Raw genomic sequence first — 25,426 nt, 5'->3', positions numbered from 1 at the left:
AAACCTTGATAATGGGGATGGGTTTTAATTGCAAAATGTCTGCGGTTTCATTCACGGGAGACAATATGTATGCCACTTATGGTTAAGCACATTCATGCGTGAATTGAGTGAAAAAGCAAGCCACTAAATTCAAGTCAACCATTTTTGGGTGTTTCAACCCAGAAAGGGATATGCTTGCTACTCTTGCGGTAGTTTCACGTAGTCAAATATGCCGTGCGGGACTCACCGCAGGATATTTGCAAATCAGTCGAAATCGGTGTACACACATTTACATATTTACATTTATGTATATGTGCATACATATATAGGCATGATGACGGTCTCGTCCACATTGTTGAGCCTTTTCGTTTAATCACTGCGCTATTATTAATCATTCAATTGTAATCCCTAGGCAATTATGTTAATGCGCAGCTCATTTTTAATTAACCCAAACGCACACACACACATACTCTCCGCCCACTCAGCCCACTCAGCCACTCACCCACATTCAAAAACCACACCAGGCATTCAGGTCGGATGTGTTAATGGCCATGAGACATATTCGAGTTACCGTGGCTACTGTAATAAGTGGTAAAGTTTCAGTTTGTCAAAGAGTTATATGAGATATTGTTATTTAACTCTGATTGATTTTCAATTAGTCTAGAATATCAATACTTTTTTTTTGCCAACAGGATAATTTGTCAAAAATCGCAGAAATGTGGCTTATTTACTTGTGCACAAATTAAGGCAAATTAACATAATACCCCCGATTATAGGCGATTACAAAAGGCAAAGACAAGAAAACAGAAAAAATAAGAGAAGAGAGCGAAATCCTTAACCCATCCATCTACTTGGGCCTAGATGGTTGGTGCTTAAGTAAAGTCACAGTATAAATGGGGCTTCCTCTTTTTAACGCGTTTTACTTTTCTGTTTAGGGGCTTACTCCTGAAGTGTAAGGACCTCTGTGTGTGTGTGTGTGTGTGTCGTTGGTCCTGTTTGAGGTCTCCTTAATATTCAAATGACAAAATGTTAATTTTCCTCGTATCTGTGTGAACTTTTTAAGCGAATTTCACATAAAAGCAAAAAACTTTTCCCATAAACGATACAGACCAAAGCACGCTTCAAGATTTACATGCACGCACCCACAGATACACCCACACTCACACACAAACACATACAGTCAGTCTAAATTACATCTACATTAATGCGTATGTACACACACACACTCACACATACACACACGCATATATATACATTCATAGGGGTATTCTCGTATTTGCGGAAACATAATTGTCTGCGTGACATGGCCTCCAGTTCGTATCTGTATCTGTAACTGAGAGTGAAAGTCATGCCTGGCCCATGTGTATAAGTATGTGTGTTGGTGTGTCTGTGTCCGTGTCCGAGAATAAATTCTCAAATGCAAATTCCCTTGTCAAATTAATTTCAACTTCCCCGCCAGAGTGTACTGGGGCTTTATAATTATGCACTTTCCTCGCAGTCCTTCTGCAACGTCATTAAAAAAAATATTTATAATTAATTGTTTATTTTGCAAAACGGATGTGGGTTCATATGGGGGGAAAGGACGAGCAAAACTGAGAAAAGTGCCAGATGGATGAAGTTAGCCCTCCATGCAATATATCACAACTTGTTGGCTCACTTTTTATTCGCCTCGTCCAACTATTACACATTATTTACATTTGGTTTATTATTCTCTTTTTCCTTAATTCAACAATTAAACATTATAACTGCAGTTTGCGTCGGATACATATTATCAACCTGATCTAATTGGTGTATTTTGTTTTTTTACATCTGTTAACCATGTATCTGATAAATCTCTATCGAAAGCTCAGAGATAAATAAATTAATTAAAGTTCATAAATTGTGAAAATATTATTGTTGCCTGTACAATTCTTTTGCGCAATCGCAAATTCATACACCTAGACGGCAGAGAATAGGTTAATTTTCTTAAATTTCTTAAAGCAAAACTATTTTAAATCGATCTTGGGGGTTTTATTTATCTAAAGTATAAATAGAAATTATAAAGAATATTATTAGATCCTTTAAACTGCTTAAAAATATTGGTTTTTATCAATTTTAATTCTACAGTTCCTTTCATTTTCATTTCATTTCATTCTACAGCCCTTTGTTTATAAATTTGACTCTAGGGCCAAAAGTTAGTACGAAAAAATAATATATTATCTACAAGACAATGCATACAACAACTGCAAACTATTTCAGGGCATCGGTTAAATTTAAATACATAAAAATTGAATATTTGAAAGCAAACACCTACATTATATCTATAAAAAAAAATCACCGGGCCCTGATATCTTCTCGACGGCCCTGTATTTTTCCATTTGGTTTGTAATCTAGTAAATGCCACTTGCATTTTTATTATGTTACCTACGAACCTTTTTTGTGTTTTATCTTTTCTTTTATCATTTCCGTTTCCCATAAGTTTCGGCAGTTCAATGAATAAAGTGTTCTAGAAACTCAGAAGCCAATTTACAACTGACAGCAAGCAAGTTCTTCTTATGCATTTCTCCATTTCGCCCAGAGTTATGCATTGGTTTATTTGAGATGCACTCATAAACAAATTGCAATAAATTTCAACGTGTGCAGTTGACAAACAGAAAACTTTATCGGATGTTGGAAACATATCAAATGCTTGGCCAAAACTGCACTAAAGGGTAATAAACAAATGTAAATCAAAGTTCACCCAAGTTATGGCCCCACAAAATATGCCCTGGCAAACTGAAATAAAAGTATGGAAACTAGTGCACCGGGCACAAAACCTGAGATGCATATAAGTAAATATGTAAATTACCTGCACTATATATATTTACTATATATAGTTAGATATATATGGAAAATATGCAGATATCTAAATTGTAAGCTTGGGTGACGAGGGTCGCTGGTTATTCAACTTATAGGGACAATCGATTTTCGGTTACCAACAACCGGAAAATCATGCAGAACCCTCAGCACTCACTTCAACTCGCCGCAGAAGAAGGAGGAGCAATTGAAAATTTCAATGTGGACATGCAGCAGTCCCTAGCCAGGGAAATCTAGAGAGACCCTAGAGAGAGAGAGAGAGGAGGCTGAGCTGTCGAGCATTTCTTGCATGTTGTGTTGAGATAAAAGTGGCAAACTGCCGGTAAATGCAACACTTGCAACACGCATTGAGTTGCAAATGCATTCATTGATAAAAGTGGGTTGCAAACGTTTTCTTGCCCAAAAGCATTTTTGGGGAGCAAATAAATATTCTCTCGGTATTGTTATAAATTCTAAATGCATTTGCAAAAGGATTTCCAAATGACTCCCTACACACCTCTGTGTTATAAACTTACACTGCGAAAAACTCAATTTAATGCCACTAAAATTTTATTACATATTTAAACAGAAATCCCACAAACAAAACATAATCAAGAGACCATTAATATGTTAATAACTAACAAATTTGTATAAATTTTAGATTATAAAAAGCTTTTTCGGGTATATTTCTTAGTGTACATATGGCAAATATGTGGCCCAAACACACAAAACGTATACATATGTATGCATAGTGTTTATTGGCCAGGTCGACAATTGGTTAAAGTTCAGCATTTGTTGTTGAGGATTATTGAAAAATAGAAAACAAGCTAAATTAAATTTCATCTCCCCCATGGAACGTGATGGCAATGCCAAATACTCGATATCCAGCCAAAGCAAACAAAAGCATATACCCCAAAAACCGGCTAAGACAAGGAAGGGTTGGAGTGGGGGGGACACAAGATGCTCACGTGACAATGTGCGGAAATGTCCCTAGATCGAGATACAAGAAAACATATAGGTAGTTGCTGCTATTTATAAACAAAAATGTGCCCTGAAAAACTCTATGCAAATTAAATGGTGAAATCAATGCCAGGCCAAAGTATGGAATCAATGAAGAACAAACCACTTCAACTTACCTAACACTATATATGTACATACATATATGTACCAGGAGTAATGAGTATGAATGATGTAATGGATGTCTACTCGACTTTGATGTCAGTGTCAATTGTCTGTTGAATTTTAATTGTTCTGAGCAAGGACAATTTTTGCAATTTTAACGACACACAGACTCAAAAGCATACGCACTGTGGTCCTGATCCCGGCACTTGCATTATTCGCGATGTGCATGCATCACTCATTTATCAGAAATTGCAAAGGGTTCTCTGTGTGCTGTTTTCTCTGTTTGGGTTAAATGCAAATTCGTAGGCCCAAGTCCACTTCAAGTTTTAGGCTTTTGCATTGGTATGCATATGGAATCAGGACTATTGAGTACTTTGGTTTACCCAGTGAGCATTTTTGAAAGACCTTCTCTGAACCAAATCAGAAAGCTCAGTGCTCTTGGTATAAACTGGTGATGGCAAACCTTTCTTTCCTTGTGTATTTTTCGCCTTAAGGACATTTTCGAATATTCTGACTGTTAAAAGTTCATAAAGTTGAAGATTAGCTAAATCAATACTGGAAACGACTATATGTATATAAATATATACTCTAAATAGAGTACTTTGAGTTTTCAAAGTATTCGTTTCTTTCTTTCATTCGGTTAAGTAAGTTCCAAAAGAAATCATGTTATCCAATCAAATTAGTTTTTTGATTCGATAATAAACAGGTATTCATAGTTGATTTCGAGTGGTCAAAGTGATACTTTAACTATGAAGTAAATATTACTTTTGGATACGGCAGTGTCTCTAATCTCTTCTTGTAAGGATTCGCCACAAATCTTTGGAAATACTCATAAAAATGAAGGGTAAATGTTTCTTCCTACTTCTAAGTGATGTGTTTGGTAAACTAAAATGTTCGAAATGCTTGCTGGGTGCCTTACATACATAGATGCCAAAGACATCGATAGAATCCCACAGTAGTAGGCCAGATCAAAGTGAACCAAATGCTGTAAATGCAATGGATGCAAATGTTAATTGGCCGTGGGCTGTTTACAATGTAGGCAGTTGCTGTTTGTTTGTTAAGCAAATATTTGGCTGGTCTTGTAGTGGAGCACAAACGAATAAGGCAAATGGGGAATTCGTAATGAAATGTTGTTGCCAGTACAATTTTCCTTGACTTTAAAAGCTGTTGGTGTCTAATCTTAAAAGTTTGGTTAACAAACCTGATTTGTTATGCAACTTTCCCACCAATTTAACAACAACTATTAACGTTAACGTCATTTTTGGCCTATTGCATGTGAAGGCTCTCGAAATGTGCGTGCAGAAACACAACGATAAGGTATATCTGTATATATATGTGTACATAGATATATGTATGTAGAATTAATCACTCAGAATGTTATAATTTGCATATTGCACCCAAAAGGCGGTAGTTGTCTCAAATGGCAAAACAATTTCAGTTGCAGACACATGTATTGTGCATAACAAACAGAACAAATGTCTGCAGAGAAATATGTTGGCTTAAAGGAGCATATGACCGTGACATGACATGGCACGATTCAATAGTTTTCGATTCGATTATGAAGTCAGAGAAATAGGCTATATATTCAATACGATTCAATGGCATTCCAAAATTGGCATGGGAATGTTTGGCGCCAATGAGAAATTAATAGATAGACAAGCATCATGCGTATCGTTTTGTTTCGTCTGATGTCAAAACCATTGCTGAACGGACATATTTTGTCGGAAAAGGAATGGTGGGAATGGGAGAATGGAGGGGGTGGGGGGTGAAATGTACGTATATACGTATGTATGCCGCATAAATTTCAAAGATGAAACTCACAAATAATGTTGCATCAAGAACCATAACTAAATAAACTAATTTGTTATAGAAATCAAGTTGCCATTTGCCTTTTGGACCATTCCGTTTGCCCATATCCAATATTAAATCAGATATGTATGTATATATGTATGTATGGGTCATAATAGCTGGTCTCCAGAAGAAGGAGAAGGAGGAAGACGTTTATGTGTGCTTCAACTTCATTCGCTACTCACACACACACACACACACGCACAAACTCACCCACAACTCACACTTAAAGACAATATAATAATTGGCAGGGCCAGAAAATGCCTTTGTGATGCCCATAAAAATGAAGAAGAATGTGATGAACGCATCGGCAGCAGGGCAGGGAAACAGGAGGGCAGGATAAGTTCTAGGAACAGACGAAGGAAGAGCCTCATCATTATGGGAGAAAATTGTTTTTGAAAAAGTAAATCGAAGACAAAATGACCAACAGCCGCCGGCCTGACATTGCCGCAATGGCCCAAATGAGACAGACAAACAATTCCGAACAAGGATGTTGGGAGATGTTGCTGGATGGTGGCTTCGGCCATATCTAACCATTTTTTTCTCCCCCGGACTCCATATTCAGAGGAAGGAGCCTTTGCTTGAAGCTAACACACACACACACATACACATAAAAAGATATATACATATATATGGTTGAGATGGGTTAGCGCATTTATTTTTGGTCTTTGGGATGAAAGTTCATTCAGCTGTAAAAAATGCCTTTAAATTGTTTGTTGCCACTCGGAAGAAGGGCGATGAGAAAAATAAAAGAATTTTAGCTTTGAATTTCATTCAAGTATAAATTTTATAAACAATTCGATTAATTTTTTTCACTCTCTTCTCTCATTTTATTTTTACATAATGCATTTAAACTATAAATAAATTGTATATTATACAATACATTTACATAATACTCATCTGAGTAATGGAGAATTTTAGTCTTTGCTCAAAATCTATTTAAAATATGACAGCTGTCAATCTGAAACGAAGGAAAAACAAATTATCACTCTATCTTTATGTTAATTTAAGTAAATTTATTTACGAATGCTGATAAACCTGAATTTACTTTGTTGGTCCTGTTTCTGTACCTGTTTCTCTTTAGTTCTTTGAGATTGAAGCTGGAGAGGGGCTTGAAGCGCTTTGAGATTTCCAGATGTAACTAACTAAACACTACTGATTGGGGAAGGCAGGAGGGGGGGCCTTAATTAAAACTATCCCAAGGAGGACTGATAACTGCAAACAGTTTTTAAGCGGCGGCTGCTTGTTTTTCGCGCTCTTATTTTACATTTCGTGTGGCTTCGCCCCAGAGTTCAGAGAGTTGTAACGAAAAGAAACTGCGGTGGTCTACTCTGCGGTTGCACCAGCAGTTGACGTTGACCTGAGGCTTGGTTTGTTTTCCTTTTCTATTTCCTTTGTCCTTGCGAGTTTTTAAAATGAGAAGGGAGAGGGGTGGGGGAGGGTGGTAAGAGGGTCACCGCCGCCACTGCCGTCTGTTGCGTTTGTTTGATTTCTCCTTGCCTTGCCTATTGGTGCCCCCAACTAGCAAGAGTGTGTGTGTGTGTGTGTGTGTGCTGTGTGTTTGGTGTTGCCCTTGCTAACATCGCTGCTGGTGTTTGTTTTCCATTACAACATGTTGCTATTGCCGTTGCCATTGCTGTTGCTGTTGCTGCTTCTATTCCTGTTGCTGCTGAGCTATGGCAATGCAGCGGAACCAACCGGAGCAACAGCCTGTGCAAAAATATTGACACTAGAGCGAATGTTTTTGTGTTCTCGCCACACCAACTGTATGTGTGTGTGTGTGTGTGACTGGTAACCAAAGTGGGCGTAAAAGTAAATTAATGAAACTTAAAAGTACCAACAAACCGAGAATTTGGTTGTTTGTATTGTTGGCATTGTCACTCGGTCGGTCGTTGGTCATGGGTCACTAAATATTTGCTCGGGCCGCTTCGATATGCAAATGTTTTAAAAGTGTCTCGGTTTTCGAGACTTTGAGAGAGATTGATAATTATTCATATATTTTTTTTTGCCAGAATCGATAGGCGGTTTCACATACAATCAATATTGATATAGCTTTAGGTGTTACTATAGACGTATTTTCTTGCTTCACTCTGCTGCATCGATAGTCAGTTACTAAATGGCAAATTTGTTAGAGATATTTTAACAAACAACAAAGTTTTTCTCTTCAGAACTTTTTTGGTACCATGCACCCAATAGGTTAAAATTCTGTATTCTGTATTATGTAGTCGCCAAATTGTATATAACAGGCAGAAGCAAGCTTTTCCGATGAGGAAAACAGACAAGGCTGATCAAGAACATACTATATATACTATATGTATATACGTCCATCTGTCCGCATGTCTGTCCTGCTGAACATCTAGACCTAGTAGACTATAAAAGCTAGAGCCACTCGAGCTGGAGTGTGCAGGCAGTTCAAATGTTTAACACGCCCCTTCCGCCCATGTTTTTTTTTCGGAAATTAAAGACCTCAAATTTGGGTGACACCAATTAGTTGTTTTAACTATCCTTATTATATTGTTATTATTTCTACCGACTTTGCAAATTTTTGTTGTTCCGACCTGGAACTTCAGAATATAGTATTCAAATTCAATATCAAGTTGGCATTGTAAAAAGTTTCAAGACACAACCTTATACATTTTTATCACATATTAGTAGAAATTTTATGTAGGCTCATAAATATATTTAAATTCACAAAAGTAGTCAAGTTATCGGAATCTATTTTATTATATTTTTTTTATATACAAAATTATAAAGTTTTCCCAAATTTTAAAGAAACTATGTTCAAAGCAAATCAAAAAGCCAACAAGCAGCCGGAGGATATGGAGGTACAATCGCCCGATTCCAGCAAAAATTGCAGCTTTAATGAACTGAAGATGAAGAAAACAGTTCGCGAAGAGGTGACCAAAATTATGGGGTCTCGGGAGTTCAAGCGTGACGTAGCTCAAGAAATGAAATTATTGGAAGACTCCAAATGTGATTATATTGAAACGGAAGACATCAGAATTGCATTTCAGTCAACTTTAAGAAAAGACAGCGAACGGAATCCTCGTCCTATACAAAATCTACAGAAACATTTGAGCTCAATTGATGCAAAGTTAAACAAAATTTCGGATCAGATGGACAAAATAATACAACAGGATCATTACATTGAAGAATCCTTAGTTCTGGAGATAATGCAGTCGATCGTAAAGAAGATGGCAACGGGTAAATCTATTGAATTGAATGAGCCGACAAAGCTTAGTACGGGCATCTATGTAAGGAGCGAAGATGATGCGTCTGGGACATCTCAATCCGAGTCCTATTTGTTAATATCAGAGAAGAAGAAAGAAAATTATTATGGACTGTTGAAGAAATATAAAGAAGAAAGCAAAGCTCAAGAAATCGAGGATATTTTTATGTCACCAAATGACTTGGATTTGGAAAATTTGACCAAATCTTTCAGTTTTCCATAATTGCCAGACATTCAGTGGATAAATTTCTCAGACGAATTGCTTATGGAATTTTGTGACATATATATTATCTATTTAATCTTCAGTTCAGGAGAGAAAAAAGTTGAAAAAGTGTCAAAAATTAGTGCTGAATATCTGTTTTGGAACACCTTTATGTGGTAGGTATCTTGTATGTATCTATGTATGTATTAAGTTTGACATTTCTATTTAATAACATTACAAATAGGCGGCGTGTGAGGGTGTTGTCAAAGCAGCTTCAAACAACTTTGTAAAGTACAGTCACAATTTACATACGTATTCGTCGGGGTAGACAAAGCAACATACATATGTATATTGCTAAGAATATTTAAAAATTTCTATATTTTCTAAAATTTCAATTGAAATTCAAAAATAATGCCTGTAAAACGCCTGGCATTCAATAAGAAGACCTCTGGTCTTACAAAGAAGACACCTGGACTAGACGGAATTGGCAGTCATAACAACAAACCGAGCGAGGAATTCGATTATCCGTTGACCGAATCAATCAGTAATCTTATACATCAACAAGTGACATCAATTATGATGTCCAAGGATTTCCATCGGGACGTTGCTCGCGAAATGAAACGCTTAGATGAACCCCAAGAAGCGGTACGGTCTTGCGATGCTGAGTATGTTCGTATGGAGGACTTAAAAAGGGCCGTAAATGAGATAATATCCCGGGATTCCATTCAGAAAGTCTTGGACAATAATGCCAAGTTATTTGCAGATGCCCTTCTGAATTTAAAGAAACGTTTGTACACGGTCGAAGCTAAACTGGAGACTCTTCAGAGTCGCATGTCGGATGTGGAGCAATTGGTACATGAGCGTCACAACTCTCACATTAAGCAGGTCGTGCGGACTATGATGAAAGAATTTGCTCAAGATACAATTCCTCCTCGCCCATCTCCGCAGAGGAAGAGGCAATCGTCTGAACCGTCCAAATCTCCAGCCAGAATGTTGTTCAAAAGGCCAGCGGATTCCGAATATTTTCGTCGTTTCGACTACAGCGAAGAGTTACCAATTCAACATGAAAAAAGTATTCCCATCAAAAAGGTGAAACATCTCAAATTACCGGAGGGAAAGTTTCCTAAAATTTGTCACAAGATCTCAAGGAATGCTGCACGTTTCTCAGCCAGCGATTCAAACTTGGGTGCAGCTGCTCGCCCATCTATTGTGGCACCGAATGTTTCTTCGGCCTCTTTGTCTGTTTCTCTAGCCCCAAGCCGAATGAAGAAACAACGTACCCAAAGTACATCCGAACAGAAACGGAACGAGACAAATGATTTTCCTAAGAAAAGATCCTCGTTTTCAAATTACTCAAACGATGTCGGTGAAACTTTTCCAATTGGTCTACGACGAACAAATGCAGCTACTTCCATCAAGAATGCACGGGCCATGGAATATCAACCTCATAAAATACTCCAAATCAAAGCTTATAAGAGTAAGCGCACCTGAATAAATCCCATTCAGGAGTGGAAAAGGCACGAATTAGATTGTCTCTACAAAATCTACAAAATTTTCATTTAATTTGATGTAAACATTTTTAGTTTAAGTAATATGTATTTTAAAAATTTGTTTTGGTTCACAGAAGAAAAAGAAAAAAAAACGTTAATAGACGTATATAACTTATACAAATTTATACTTTTGCTCAGATTCTATTTGCAGGAATTATGGACTGTTTCAAACCTACATTCCAAACTATTGCTCCGCCTGATAGATCAGCTTTCACGGTTGCCGAGCTCTATAATTATTTTATACAGTGAAGATAAATGAATGTTAAAATCGCATTTGTGTTCGAAAATTAATTGTATTTTAAATAGACATTATTGTCTATAACATATTTATATACATATGTACATATCACATCGGTTTTATTAATGTACATATGTATGTACATTGTACATCCATGTAAATGTAATCAAAGTTTGTCTGTAAAAAAAAATTACTAATTGCGGTCGTTTATCCTGTGCTCTCGAGCATTGTTGGCTCAAGAACTCGACATCCTGCCCCTTATTATCCTCGATTCATTCGTACGCCTTGCCTTTTTGATAAAATTACTTATTCAAACTTTTGTGTTTTTATTGTAAATTTGCCATATCCGAACGCTATGGCGGCTCACATACATATATTGTATGTGTATGTATGTGTGTATATACATAGGTCTGTTTATATTTGCTTGTGTTGGGGGGACTGAAAGTGGAACATTTGCATACCGAATGTAAATTATATTGTCCGTTTCATGCTCTGACACTTAAGAGACAAAATGAAATAAAAGATGACTACAGCAGCGACAACAAAAGGAATGGAAAAAGACAAAACGCCAACAAGACATGATGATGGCGGCAGTAGAGAGAAGATGTTGCGTACGAGGACCAAACAGCACACTTCGACAACAAATATGAACCACACCTCACCTAACCCCACCTCAGTCCCCTTTCAGGATTCAGCCAAAGTGTGGCCAAACACCTTGTGGGACATCAGGCTGAAAAGGAAGTGCGTCATCAAGTTGGGGTAGGGCCGTTTTTGATGGTAGTGTTAGCCATAGTGGAACGCTTATGCTCCACCCACTGACTGTCTGACTGACTGAGTGACTCCCTGACTGACTGAATGCGCTTTAATATTTGAAGAGCTTTAATGAAATCGTTTTTGCTTTGCGGCAGGTTGCGTTTGCCTTTTCAATTTGTTACTTGCGGCTGAAGGCAAACTGCCGCCTGTCCTCGTTACTTGTAACTTTTCCTTCATCTCTTTGACTCCTTCGCCGCACCAAACGCCGCACTCTTCGGCCGTCACCTGGCTTGCCATCTGGAAACTACATTAAGGCGGCATTTTGAACTGAATGGCAAATGTTTGAGTGCGTGTGCATAAAAATTGCCGCATTCGGCTAACGGTAAAATGGCTAAAATGTATGCATATTCCGTTATTTCTTCGAAAAATTAGCAACAAGGGGGCAATGGGTTTCGAAACAACTTTTCTGGGGAACAATTCCAAAGCTGCGACAAATTCAAAAAAATAAACAAATGTGGAGTAAAATATGTACTCATCGTTTATTATAAAGTAAATATGGGGGCTGCGGCATATCTTTTAGTACAGTTAAGTTCCAGAAATTTAACCATTGCAATTTTGAAAATCAATCTTTCAAAAATCTCAATAATTCAGAAAAAACTGGCAGTGGCAACTTAGGAGTGGTTTAAGTAAAGTTTAAAAATATGAAAAGTTTTAATTAATTGATCCGGCAAAAAGTCAAAGATCTTCTTGGAAAATATTAGTTTATACAATGTCACACACATATCTTACCATTAACTAGAAATTTGCTCTCCTTTATTTATGCATCTTTTTCTTTTTTGATGTTTAAAGTTTCTTTACACACACATTCAACACGATCGCTCCTGCAAAACACACATACACGAGCGCTTTAGCTTTCTCTTATTCTCAGTTGGAGGCAAATAGGAAAAATGTTCTTATTCTCATTCTTCTTAAATTTACAAAAATTTTGGAAAAAAAACACTATAACCATCAGACCGATTCGGGTGAGAATATAACCATTGGAAAAATGATCGCAAAAACTTTATGGAAGTCTAATTTTGGATTTTTTACAACGACAATCGAACGCGCTTTATAAATGTTGATAATACTGTGTACATACGAGTGTTGGAGAAGGGGGAATTGAAAAATACCGCATCTTATGAATATTTTCAAATAATACTAAAACATGATTTAATGCGAATCACTTGTAAATTATTGGCACCCATGAAATGATAATCAATTTTTCACATTTTTATACTGTAAAAACTGCAAACTTTTATAATTAGACGCCTGTGTCTATAAATTAATTATGTCCTCCCAGGAAGTGATTATTTTTTATCAGAAATAGAAAATAATAAAAAAAAAAGTACAAATGAAAAAACAAATAAAGTTTACACACATGGTTTTTTTCGAATTTAAATATAAAGCGCCCGCTCAAATACCAGAAATAGCGTTGCCAGACTGGCTCTGTTTAATTACACAGTCTGTTAACAGGCTGACTGTTAAATGGGAAGCACTGTTAATAACGAGTCGAATCCGATAGAAAGAATTTTTAAAAACAAAACATGTAACAAGAAAAGTAAAGACTAAACGAAATGATTACGCATTCTGTTTTTTAATAGCGCATATATTTTTAGAGCTTATCACTGTATAATTTGTAAAAATATATTCTAATATTCATTCAATCATGTGCCGGAACTAGTTCCGGACTTATATTTTTTGTCAACACGAATCCCTGGTATAATCATAATGACGTGGTGAACTCTGGCAAAAAGAAAAAAATTAATTTTGCCGACAAATCTTTAGTGTAATTTAATTAGTTTATATCTACACAAATACCCAAAGGACTAGAAATTATTTAAAGGCTTTATAAACAGACTCAACCCTCCAACCACGGCAACAACAATCATCAGACACTTCAGAGAAGACAAGAAGAAGAGAACAGAACAGGGCAAAGCAAGTGAGTGAGGAGAGGAGCAGCAGCAGCAGCAGCAGCAGCTAACGTCGTCGATTCGGCAATGAAATAATTAAATGTTGCTTTCTGTTTGCTGTTTTTAAACAAAATAAATCAATAGAACTAAAGCAGACCTAAATTCGGTGTCAACGTCAAAGTCAACAAAAAACTCAAAGAACAGAAAGAGGGTCTGAATTTCGATTGGATGGTAAGAGGCGACAAAAGACAGAGGTGGCGGCGACAAAATGATGAATGAAGACAGTAGCAGTGCCACGACATCGTCCGGCGGTGGCATCAAAAAGTTCTTTCAACGATTATCACAGGTAAGTAGCTTGCCCAGCTTACGCCTCAATTTGCGTCAAATTCATCCGTGTTCTTTCGTCCATTTCAGATCTATCAATCCAACCTCGATCGCTCCACGCCACACACTCGCCTGCGTTGGGGCTTTGCGGGATTCCTGCTCCTGCTCTTTGTTTTACGTATTTTCCTGTATCACGGCTGGTATATTGTGTGCTATGCCCTGGGCATATATCATCTGAATTTGTTTATTGCGTTCCTAACGCCGAAAATTGATCCTGAATTCGATCCCTATTCCCAGGATGATGAGGATGAGGGCCCAAATTTGCCTACACGTAGCAATGAGGAATTTCGTCCATTTATTCGACGATTGCCCGAATTCAAATTCTGGTTATCGGTGACAAAAAGTACGTTAATTGGCCTGATATGCACATTCTTTGAATTCTTCAATGTGCCCGTATTTTGGCCCATTCTGGTGATGTATTTCATCACATTGTTCTGCATTACGATGAAGCGACAGATTAAGCATATGATTAAGTACAAGTATTTGCCATTTACTCGGAATAAGCCACGCTATCAGAAGGTTGTCAATCCGGCTGGAGCGGCAGGACCCAACTCAGTGGGGGCGAACTCGAAGTGACAATTAGCCGCACAGACGCCAGAGAAGCAAGCGGGAGCAACATTAGCAACTAGCGACAACGCAGCGACCCAGGATGTTGGGTCACCAATAAAGGATAATAATAAAGGAGTAGAAAAAGCAACAACAACGGCAACGGCGGCGGGGACAGCAGCATCTGCAGCTTCTATAAAACCACCGCAAATTATAGCAATTGAGGATTACTAGCCAACTAGAAACCCAAAAGAATGACAAAGAAAGAAACAACAATATATATTATTTTGGTTTGCTTTAGTTTTTTCTGCCCTATTTTCGTATTTATTGAGTTGTCGTCGCGGCGTCTTGTGCAAAAAGTAAATGAAAACCAACAAAAAAACAAAACAAAACTGCAACACGATGAAAACACATATAATTTGTTAATTGTTTAACTTATGTAATTTACAAATGGAATTCAGTTTATGGTAAACATTTCAGTTCTTAATTTAAATCCTAACTTTTAACATTTATTATTTTACTATAATTTTGTTTTCCAAATAATAGATGCTAAAAACAAAAACAAAAAAAAACAAAATCAATATACAATAGAATGCAATACCTTATACATTTATAGGTATGTAAGCAAGTAAAAAACAAAAAAACAAAGAAAAACAAATATATATTTTGCATTATTAATTATTTTAGTAATTTTTGTTAGCTTTAAATTTAAACTATATTGAAGTGTTAAAAAAAAAAACAAACGAACAGAAAAACAGATGGGGAAACTTATATGACTAAGAAGAAGTGTAAACAGTGGTGCGTCAAATGAATAAAGGAGCCTAAGAAAGTGAAAAAAAACTATAAATTGTGAAATTAATTTAGTTTATACCATGTTCTACAATTATTTAAATAGCTAGTTGTGAGATTTCATTCAATGGTAGATAAAATTATTAAAGAGTCAACTAATTTATTGCAATGCGATTCTGCTTAGGAATATTCTGCCAAACGTTCGAATAACTAATATTTATTAGGCTAAGGCAATTATATTGACATTTGATAACCATTTGAAAACTCTCCCACCAAAAACAATATCAACGACCCAAATATCTAAATTCCTTATCTTATCTTTAAAGAAATTCTTATCGGACATTTGTTAACATTTAACAATTACGAATTACCAACCAAATACAAATTGGATTTATATTTCAGGCCATGGAAATTATTTAAATGCTCTTCTAATAAGTACCCATGTCCCATGTGCTTCCCAATCTCAATATGAGGTGTCCATCATATAAGTTGACAACTTTGAATTTTAGATTATTCCATGTCCAGACTAGTTAATCGCTTCCGGTACTAAAACGTAATTATCACATCAGTTTCGAACACTTTACATACAAATATTTCTTCTTTTATTCGAAGGAAACAAACACCATACAAAGTAATTATAAAATATAAATATTATATTCCAAAAGATGATTGCAAAAAGAAGATGCATATTAATAACAATAATAATGATAAAATAAAACAATAATTAATATTAGAAACTTTTAAGCCAAAATACGATACTGTTTAAAAGAATTTGGAATAGCTTTTGGTCGTTTGGAATTAGTTAATATACTTAGAACAACTCAATTAAAACGGATGTTCCCAATTGTGATTTGTAATTTGTTAAAAAAGGTTACATTAATGCCATTCAGGTACGATTTTCAACATATTTTTGAACATCTCAGTTAATTAACAATTTCAATTCGATCCCTCTTCTTTCAGGGCCTTTTGTTGACGATCTTCCTTGGCGCATTTGCTGATGACACTATTGAAATATTTATGCAGGCCGTAGCTGAACAAACGCAAAGGACCAATGACTGAGGCATGGAGTAGATTGGTAAAGAAGCCATCCCAGGGCATTAAGGCACCGCCCAACATAGTGATTAACCAACTTTCAGCGCCCACAGTCGAAATAAAATTTCCTTTCTGTAATAAGAAGATAAAATATAAAACGATTTGAGGCCTGATATGAGGGACAAACTTACCAAAGCGTCTTTCAAAATGGCTTTGGCCATTGCCTCTGGTTCCACCAATCCACCGCCACCGGAGATGATTTTTGTTTCCCGTGGTTTGGATTTCTCTTCCTCTTCGAATCCTGGTGTATTTGTATCGCAGGGCAAGGCGAGAGTTACGGATACCCCGAATTCTCTTGACTCCATGGCTATAGTCTCGGCCATGGCACGCAGGGCATATTTACTGGCCGCATATGGACCATATCCAAAGATTCCAAACATTGCCGCCTGCGACGATGTTATAACTATAATGCCTTCCCCTGCTTTCTTCATTTTGGGCAGGACATAGCGTGTGCAATTGTAGCTTCCAAAGAAATTCACATTCATTAGTTTACGGGCATCGGCCACAGAGACCTCTTCGAAGACACCGCAAATGGCCATGCCGGCGCAGTTGATCAGTGCATAAATGGGACCGACACTTTCTTCGATCTCGCCCAAAACCCGTTCGACCTGCTCGTAGTCGCCACCGATGTCAAGGCTGCGAAACTGAAACTTTTGTTCGGGTCGTTGACGTATAACTTCCATGAGAGCCACAGCTCCACCTAAGAGTATTAGAAAAAACCGAGCGTTAAAAAGGCATCCGGTTGCTCCCTTCGCAATGTCCCCATTATTACTCACTTAACATTTTTTCATCGCGAGCTATCACAGTTACATCCGCTCCTTTCATTGCACACTCGACAGCCAGGCAGAGGCCAATTCCCTTGGATCCTCCCGTGACCACCACATGGCGTCCACAAATTGACTTGCTCTTTTGCTTACCCATAACGAACAGAATTACCAAAATGTGCACAAAGACGGCAACACCCACGTAAAACATAATCTCCAGTGTTAACTCCATGATTGACAGCCTCTGATAATCAAAATCGTAGTATGCCGCTTCCAGAGAGAGAATCAGAGAGCGTTGAGAATTTAAATCCGTTCGAAAAGAACGTTAATCGAAGTTATAGTTATAAATGAAAGTTGATTAGAAAGTTGCTAGCGATGAGTAATTGCCGGTCTTATCACTGTCTTAACAGTGACTGCGCCAATAATCGCAATAGCATGTACATATTATTCAGATTTAGTTGGTATACAATTTTGATTAGGAAAGTCTCTTTGGTTTAAACTAAATAAAATGCATTTTTATTTCAAATCTATTACTAATTTTTAGATTTCTATATAATTTTAAATGTTATTTCCCTGAAAAAGTGACTCGAGCAAACTACCATCTCTAATACCAAGCAAAATAAATAATAAAAAAGTACCATCACTAATGCCAACACCAAACACATGTTATTCCACTTTACAACGAATTTATTTTTTGTTTATTAGCTGCAGATTTTAAAAAGAATGCCACCAAAGAAGGATGCCAAGGGCGGTGGGGCCAAAGGTGGTGCAAAAAAGCCAGCAGCTGATGATAAAGGTAAGTCAGTTTGACTCCAACTGTTTTCTAATTGAACTGTTGCCAATTCCAATATGTTTCCATTGTTCAATAGCTGCCGGCAAGGAAAAGAAAGGTGGAAATGCTGTGAAAGTACGTCACATCCTTTGCGAGAAGCAAGGCAAGATTACGGAGGCCATGGAAAAGTTAAAGGCGGGACAAAAGTTCCCAGAAGTGGCTGCTGCCTACAGCGAGGACAAGGCACGACAGGGCGGAGATTTGGGATGGCAGATACGGGGAGCCATGGTTGGACCATTTCAGGATGCTGCCTTTGCCCTGCCCATCTCGACTGTCAATAATCCCGTATACACCGATCCACCAATTAAAACGAAGTTTGGCTATCACATCATTATGGTGGAGGGCAAGAAATAAAAAGATTTTCAAATATTTATTATTCTGATTTTATAAACCAAATTTTTTATTGATTTTAAAAAGTCACAAATTCATGAGCGATTGGTACTAGGGGCAGAGATAGTCTCACTTCTTGCCCGAATCCTCTTTGAGACCCACTGTGCGATTGAATACAAGCTGCTGTTCCTTAGAGTCTGGATCGACCGAGAAAAAGCCAATTCTTTCAAATTGGAATTTATCATAGACCTTGGCCTTGGATATAGCTTGATCCGCATAGGCTTGCACTATGCTCACGGACTGCTCATTGATGTCGCTAAGGAATCCCCCGGGGACCTCATTCGGATCCTCAGGATTTTTGTGCTTGAAAAGCTGCTCATACAGACGTACTTCCAATTTCACGGGCTGCGATACCCATTGGACAAATGCTTTGGGCTTCTCAGCCTGCTCGGCCAATTGGCTGGTGCATATAAGTTCCAAAATTTCACCGGTAGCTGGATCTTGAATAACCTTTTCCAGTGAGATGACCAGGCCGGCATGACGCAAACCCAAAGACTGCTTTGGGGTCAATCGTCTATAGCCTTTGTCGGGATTTTGACTGAAATCACTTCGTTCAATATAGATGGTTTTGTCCAGGACAATTTTGTGATTTCCCTGCTGAGGATTTTGCGGAAAATCTGGGACATCCAATGCCAAAGGAGCCGCATACGGGAAATTGGAAATGGTCACCTTCAAAGGTTCAAGGACCACCAAACGTCTAGGTGCTGTTACATTTAGAACATCTCGGACAGCGGCCTCTAACATTGCAGGATCTACAGCGATTTGAGCTCCAGTCACACCCATTTGGGCACAGAAGTTGTTAATAGCCTCTGGAGGGAAGCCACGTCGTCGCAAGGCCGTCAAGGTGAACAAACGTGGATCATCCCAATCATGGACAATGCGCTCCGTTATTAACTTGGCTATCTTGCGTTTGGATACCAATGCATAATTCATATTCAGTCGACCATATTCCCATTGGACGGGGCAATAAATATTCAAGGCATTGCAAAGCCAATAGTATGATGAGCGCCGGGACTGGAATTCCTTGGTGCACAGGGAGTGAGTTATTTGCTCAATGGAGTCGCACAGGCAATGTGTGTAATCATATGTGGGGTAAATACACCATGCGGATTTCGTACGATGATGAGGGATAAACTTAATGCGATAGGCCACCGGATCAACTTTGCCCTCCTCCAGGGTAAGCTTCAGCCTTAGCGTGGCTGCTCCCTCATCAATCTTGCCTCGTTTCATATCTTCGAACAGTTGAAGAGATTCCTCTATGGGTCGCTCGCGCCATGGACTTGGAGGTGGATTGAATCCCTTCAATTCCTCAGCCTTTTGATGACAGACATAGGCTAATCCTTCCCGTATAAGGACTACAGCCCATTCATAGAGCTGTTGAAAGTTATCCGAGGAGTAGGTGATCTTGTAGGGTTTATAACCTAACCATTCGACCATCTCCTTAATGGCCACAAAGAACTTTTCCTCCTCCTTCTCGGGATTGGTGTCGTCGTACCGCAGATAGCAAACTCCATTTTGGGCTGCAGCATAGCCAAAGTTAATGTTAATGGCCTTGGCATGACCAACGTGGAGAATACCATTAGGTTCTGGAGGGAATCGAGTGTGCACTTGGCCACCAGTTTTCTGAAGATGCTCCTTCAGCAATCTCTCTGTGTTCTGGGTGACCACATAACCATCCGTTTTATAATTCTCGCCTGGTTTATGGAAGTGTACCTTGGTACGCATCAACTCGGCTATGGAAGAGGCTCCGTCAGATGGTGTTTCTTCTTTAACTGCTGCTACAGCTACAGAAGATGCCTTGGTTTCTGGTTTGGGCTTCGGAACATTTGCCTTTGATGGGGGCTTTAGATCCTCCTCAGTCTTGGGTCCTAATAGATCAAAGATCTCTACATCGATTGCGGCCTTCACGGACTTGGCATCAGCCCATTTCAGTTCTTGGCGTACATCCTGAAGAATCTTAAAGGCATTGAAATGATAACGTTGTTCGAGCAGGGCTTCCTTGTAGCTGCCCTTGATCTTTGCCTGCACATGACGTTCAATTTCCTCAGGGGTTACCACCACTCCAACGCCACACTCCTTTTCCAGCTCCTCCACATTTATGCTTGCCTTTAGTTTTTGTCCACTCTTCAGGATGTAGTCCAGGGCTGCATCTACTCTTTGAGTATTATCCAATTTACGCTCGAGTATATAGCGCACCAAAAGTGGCAAATGCTCAGCCACTTGTGGCTTCAGTTTGCTGGCCATGTGGTAAATCAACATGCCCACGCCATCGGCCAAAGCGGCACCCTTAATCTCGTCTAGGGCGAGTTGCAGGTTTTTAGTTACGTTGGCATTCTTTAATGTTTCTTTTGCTTTTTGTTCACTCATGCCCAGTTCCTGGAACTTGGCTATTAAATCCTCGCCGGCCATTCTTGACGTGGTCCTTTGATTGTTTTTTTTTTCGTTGTTCTCCGTTTTTTTTCCACCCTGCTGATGGGCAGAAAGTTTAGTCACTGTGACTGCAATCAGAGATGGGATTAGTGATGAGTATTTCACGAGTGGCACGGCTGCGAAGTTACTAAACAATCGCCCATCTCTATATCAGTTCACAGCACGTGTAGAAATTTAATAATAAAAATAAAAGTAAAGCAAAGGCGCCATGGGTAAATTAAATGTAACAGTTTTGCGATATCTCAGTAAAGAGGACTTTCGTGTCCTCACCGCCATTGAGATGGGCATGAAGAATCACGAATTGGTACCCGGACCTTTGGCAGCAGCAATTGCCAATTTGAAGGCGGGCGGAGTACACAAGCTGCTCAAAGAACTCTGCAAACACAAATTGTTAGCCTATGAACGGGGTAAAAAGTGTAAGTAGGGGTGAAAATTGAAAATCCATCCAAAGCGAGATCACAATAACTATTGCATTTAATTTCCAGATGATGGATACCGTCTGACCAATACTGGGTATGATTACTTGGCTCTCAAATCGTTGACTTTGCGTGGATCTGTTAGTTCATTTGGCAATCAAATTGGCATTGGCAAAGAGTCCAACATTTATGTGGTGGCCGATGAGGAGGGCACACCCATATGCCTAAAATTGCATCGCTTGGGACGCACCTGCTTCCGGAATGTGAAATCGAAGCGTGATTATCATGGACGCCGTCATAAGACTTCATGGTTGTACCTATCCCGCATATCGGCAACTCGTGAATTTGCTTATATGTCTGCTCTATATGATCGTGGCTTTCCAGTTCCAAAACCTATTGATTTCAATCGGCATTGTGTACTCATGGAACTGGTAAATGGTTGGCCCATGTAAGTAGTTTATTGTGGCCCGCTGGTTGAAAACTTATTCATATTTTTCTTTCTGTAGGACTCAAATTCAAGAGTTGGTCGATCCACCACAAGTCTATGATGATTTAATGAATCTCATTGTGCGTTTGGGTAACTCTGGCGTAATCCATGGCGATTTCAATGAGTTCAATTTGATGCTCACAGATTCGGGGAAACCCATTTTAATTGATTTCCCTCAAATGATGTCAACCTCTCATGAGAATGCTGAATTGTAAGTCCTTTTTGTAGAAAGGCAAGAAATTCTTAGATAAACTTTATTTCTATACTTTGCAGCTTCTTTGAACGCGATGTTACATGTGTCCGAGAAATGTTTAGACGTAAATTCGGTTATGAAAGCGAAGATTATCCGAAATTCAGTGATTTGGTCCGAGAAGATGATCTTGATGCAGAGGTTCATTGTACTGGCTATGGATTTACAAAGGAAATGGAAGAAGATCTTTTGCAAGAATATGGCATGATTCAGCAAGACACGGAGCAGGACGAGGAGGAGGAAGAGGAAGCTGTGGTAGATGATGACGAACCACCAGCTTTGGTGCCTGCGAATGCTTCTGATGAATTAAACGAATATCGTCGTCAATTGGAGAATGAAGTATCTTACAGTGAGACCAAGTCTTCTCAGGAGAAGAAATCAGGAAATGATGCCATTCGTCGCTATATTGAGTCATGCACACAATTCTTGGGCAATTTGACAGTTGGGCCAGAGGTTCCAGATCAGTCATTACCCATACCAACTACACCCGCAATTGCTGAGCCAATTACTGCCACTCAAGACACAGTTACAGATGTCCCTCCTGCCGCAGATGATGATCAAGATGGCAAATCGATCAGTTCCAACGACTTGGAAACCGATGAAATTCCAGAATTATCAACCTTGGATCCCAATTCTCGCATGTATCGCCTGCAAATGGTCAAACAAATGTTGAACGATGCTAAAAGTCAGCGCTCATATTCCACTACAACTAGCACAATTGCTCCGTCTGTGATTACTGATCGTATACGCCGCAATATGGATGTACGGGAGAAACGAGAACAACGTAAACGTTGTGTTGTCAAAGGAGAAGCAAGTGCCGTTCATCGTCATCGCAAGGAAAATAAGGATGTTGTCAAGGAGTTTGCTGGCTGGGACTTTTAGAATCAAAGAAAAGGAAAACTACCGAATGTTATCATTTGTTAGAGTGTATATATACATTAAGGGTTTTATTTACAAATAAAATTATTTAAATTCCACGAAAATCATATTTAGATGAAAGTCGTCCACCATCTAATCTAGCTTCAACTAAATTCTGTATTGTTTCCAATTTACTTGGCAAAACATACGTAAATAATAGTTCAGAGACCTAATAATCTTACATCATTTCTATTTTTATATAATAAATAAATTTAAACGCTGCTCAAGTGCTTCTCAGATACTTTAATTGCAAAACAATTTCATCAGAATATGTAAAGATTCAAATCAACTTGGTATGGTGAAATTAAACGAATTTTCCGGGACGTATTCATATGCTTAATGCTTGTAGAAAAGTCGACGTTAGACATTACCTAAACGATGCGTCGTTTATGGTACTTTTATTGAGTTTTTGATAACTGACAAATAGACTTTTACTCTATGCAAATTTAACTATTATAAATTTTATTTAAATAGCGACTTGTATTCTTTGATTTGGAATTTATAAAAAGATTTCCTAATCAAGCTATTCTAGTAAGTAGTGAAAGCAGTGTCTGGTTTAGGTTGATATGTATATTAACGATTCTAGTTGCATATTAAGTACATTCACATGTTTGAGATCGGCGACTGAGGTTGCTTATTTATGGCGTAATCTGTGGGCGCAAAGCTTGTTTAAATAAACCAAGGCATTGTTTGGCATACGTAACGAATGCAATCTCAGATTTTGGTCTGAGAATGAAATACCTTGACGAGGATGACAGTGTGAAAACGAGAGAAATAAAAATATATGTATAGTTTTTACCTTTAATACATATTTTCTACGATAAGATAAGAATGCCACTTTACTATAAAAGCTAACGTTAAATCCAGAACTGTTTCTAGATTGCAGTGCTATAGCAAAGCATCAACATGTCTAAGAAACAAGCACATCCCACTTCAGATTGGCTTACCGTGAAATATGTGGAGCAAAAATTACAGATTTACTTTAAGGAAAAGAATCTAAAAGTTCAGAAATTGGATATAAAACCTGCCACATCGAATGGTGAGAATTTTGCCAGTGTATTGACACGTATAAATGTGGACTACTTTACGGATATTCTAAAAAATGAACCACAACATGCCACATTTCTGGTCAAGACCACTCTGGCTGAGAATGATCCTGCCTCTCATTTGCTAAAAGATTATGGTATCTATGTCAGAGAAATGATTATGTACGAAGAAGTCTTGCCACAATTGGCCGAACTGCTGAGACGTGAACTTCATGATGAGAGGAAACTTTTTGCGGCCACTGTTTGTGTGGATAGACCCAAGAATTCCATAACTTTTGAGGATTTGGGACTGGAGCAATATAAATTGGTCAATCGTTTAGACAAATTAGATCTGCCCCATACACATTTGGTGCTAGAAAAGTTGGCACAATTTCATGCATTGTCCGCTGCACTGAATGAAAGGAAACCGGGAATATTTTCCAAAAATTATGATCGTAACTTTTTTAATCGACACACACGAGGCTATCAATCGGTATACGAGAACCTATTGAGAGGACTATCGAGATCCCTTGAATTGGACAATGATTTAAAGAAACGTTACCAATTGAAAATAAATAAACTAATTGATCGTATAATGGATTATGGCGAAAAATCAACGGATATCAGAAAAAGTGACTTTGTTACATTATTACATGGTGATGTGTGGAGCACGAATCTAATGTTCAATTATAATGCTCAGGATGAGCCCAGCAATTGCATCTTAATTGATTTTCAATTCTGCGTTTGGAACTCGCCAGCCCTTGATCTGCATTATTTCTTCAATAGTTCCATTCATGAGGATCTTCGTTTAAACCATCAAACTGAATTGGTTCAGTTCTACTATAACCATCTGGTTAGGGCTTTGGCCAAACTTAAATATAATGGTTTAATACCATCGCTTTTTGATTTCCAACTGCAGTTTCGGGCACATTCTTTCAATGGTGAGTATTATTGTATTTAGAAAAAATCAACTAAACTTAATAAGAATTTGATTTCCTTCTTTAGCACTTTATACCACTTTGATTTTTGAGCCTGTGATGCTATATAATGGCCCTGAACTGGCAACAATTGAAAAATTGATGACCAACACGGAGAGCGCAATAAAATTGCACGATTCCCTGTATCAAAATGAGACTCTACGAAAGAAACTTCACATTTGGTTGCCCATTTTTGATCAAATTGGCTTGCTTGATGATATGTAACAAACTTTACAGTATAAGTATATAAAATATTGAATAATTAAATATCAAATATAAATATAATTTTATATTAAATATAATCAATACATGTTGATAAATTAAAGTGACCTAATATTTTAAATTTTTGTTGAAATCATAAAAAGAAATAATAATTTTAATGTACAATTAAATCGCCAAACTGTTTCTATAACTCTTGGTTGGTACGGATTTTAATAGATTT

At 37.9% G+C, this 25,426-nt stretch overlaps 7 protein-coding genes across 7 annotated transcripts; 5 read left to right on the top strand and 2 right to left on the bottom strand.

Moving 5' to 3' along the window:
* The first annotated feature begins 8,432 nt into the window (after positions 1-8,432).
* LOC111519419 lies at positions 8,433-10,869 on the top strand. The gene is made up of 2 exons (XM_023180297.2): positions 8,433-9,370; positions 9,439-10,869. Exon 2 carries the CDS (start codon positions 9,606-9,608, stop codon positions 10,683-10,685), a length of 1,080 nt encoding a protein of 359 aa, XP_023036065.1. The 5' UTR covers positions 8,433-9,370; positions 9,439-9,605; the 3' UTR covers positions 10,686-10,869.
* A 2,605-nt stretch (positions 10,870-13,474) lies between these two features.
* Positions 13,475-15,454, top strand: LOC6651260 (protein RER1). The gene is made up of 3 exons (XM_002073831.4): positions 13,475-13,713; positions 13,829-14,030; positions 14,099-15,454. The coding sequence occupies exons 2-3, from the start codon at positions 13,953-13,955 to the stop codon at positions 14,642-14,644; spliced, it is 624 nt and encodes a 207-aa protein (XP_002073867.1). The 5' UTR covers positions 13,475-13,713; positions 13,829-13,952; the 3' UTR covers positions 14,645-15,454.
* A 745-nt stretch (positions 15,455-16,199) lies between these two features.
* On the bottom strand, positions 16,200-17,660 carry LOC6651259 (3-ketodihydrosphingosine reductase). Its single transcript, XM_002073830.4, has 3 exons — positions 17,272-17,660; positions 16,627-17,195; positions 16,200-16,567 (listed from the first exon to the last, which is right to left on the bottom strand). Exons 1-3 carry the CDS (start codon positions 17,489-17,491, stop codon positions 16,340-16,342), a joined length of 1,017 nt encoding a protein of 338 aa, XP_002073866.1. The 5' UTR covers positions 17,492-17,660; the 3' UTR covers positions 16,200-16,339.
* A 230-nt stretch (positions 17,661-17,890) lies between these two features.
* LOC6651258 (peptidyl-prolyl cis-trans isomerase NIMA-interacting 4) lies at positions 17,891-18,482 on the top strand. The gene is made up of 2 exons (XM_002073829.4): positions 17,891-18,055; positions 18,129-18,482. Exons 1-2 carry the CDS (start codon positions 17,983-17,985, stop codon positions 18,443-18,445), a joined length of 390 nt encoding a protein of 129 aa, XP_002073865.1. The 5' UTR covers positions 17,891-17,982; the 3' UTR covers positions 18,446-18,482.
* On the bottom strand, positions 18,461-20,972 carry LOC6651257 (probable glutamine--tRNA ligase). The gene has a single exon (XM_002073828.4). The coding sequence runs from the start codon at positions 20,888-20,890 to the stop codon at positions 18,551-18,553; it is 2,340 nt and encodes a 779-aa protein (XP_002073864.1). The 5' UTR covers positions 20,891-20,972; the 3' UTR covers positions 18,461-18,550.
* A 72-nt stretch (positions 20,973-21,044) lies between these two features.
* Positions 21,045-23,229, top strand: LOC6651256 (serine/threonine-protein kinase rio2). Its single transcript, XM_002073827.4, has 4 exons — positions 21,045-21,327; positions 21,397-21,775; positions 21,834-22,025; positions 22,088-23,229. Exons 1-4 carry the CDS (start codon positions 21,120-21,122, stop codon positions 22,944-22,946), a joined length of 1,638 nt encoding a protein of 545 aa, XP_002073863.1. The 5' UTR covers positions 21,045-21,119; the 3' UTR covers positions 22,947-23,229.
* A 632-nt stretch (positions 23,230-23,861) lies between these two features.
* LOC6651255 lies at positions 23,862-25,249 on the top strand. Its single transcript, XM_002073826.3, has 2 exons — positions 23,862-24,948; positions 25,013-25,249. The coding sequence occupies exons 1-2, from the start codon at positions 23,889-23,891 to the stop codon at positions 25,207-25,209; spliced, it is 1,257 nt and encodes a 418-aa protein (XP_002073862.1). The 5' UTR covers positions 23,862-23,888; the 3' UTR covers positions 25,210-25,249.
* The last annotated feature ends 177 nt before the right edge of the window (positions 25,250-25,426 follow it).

This window comes from Drosophila willistoni, chromosome 3R (assembly GCF_018902025.1).
Source record: "Drosophila willistoni isolate 14030-0811.24 chromosome 3R, UCI_dwil_1.1, whole genome shotgun sequence".
NCBI classification, from domain to species: Eukaryota; Metazoa; Arthropoda; class Insecta; order Diptera; family Drosophilidae; genus Drosophila; species Drosophila willistoni.
This window is presented reverse-complemented; position numbering and strand designations above follow the sequence as displayed.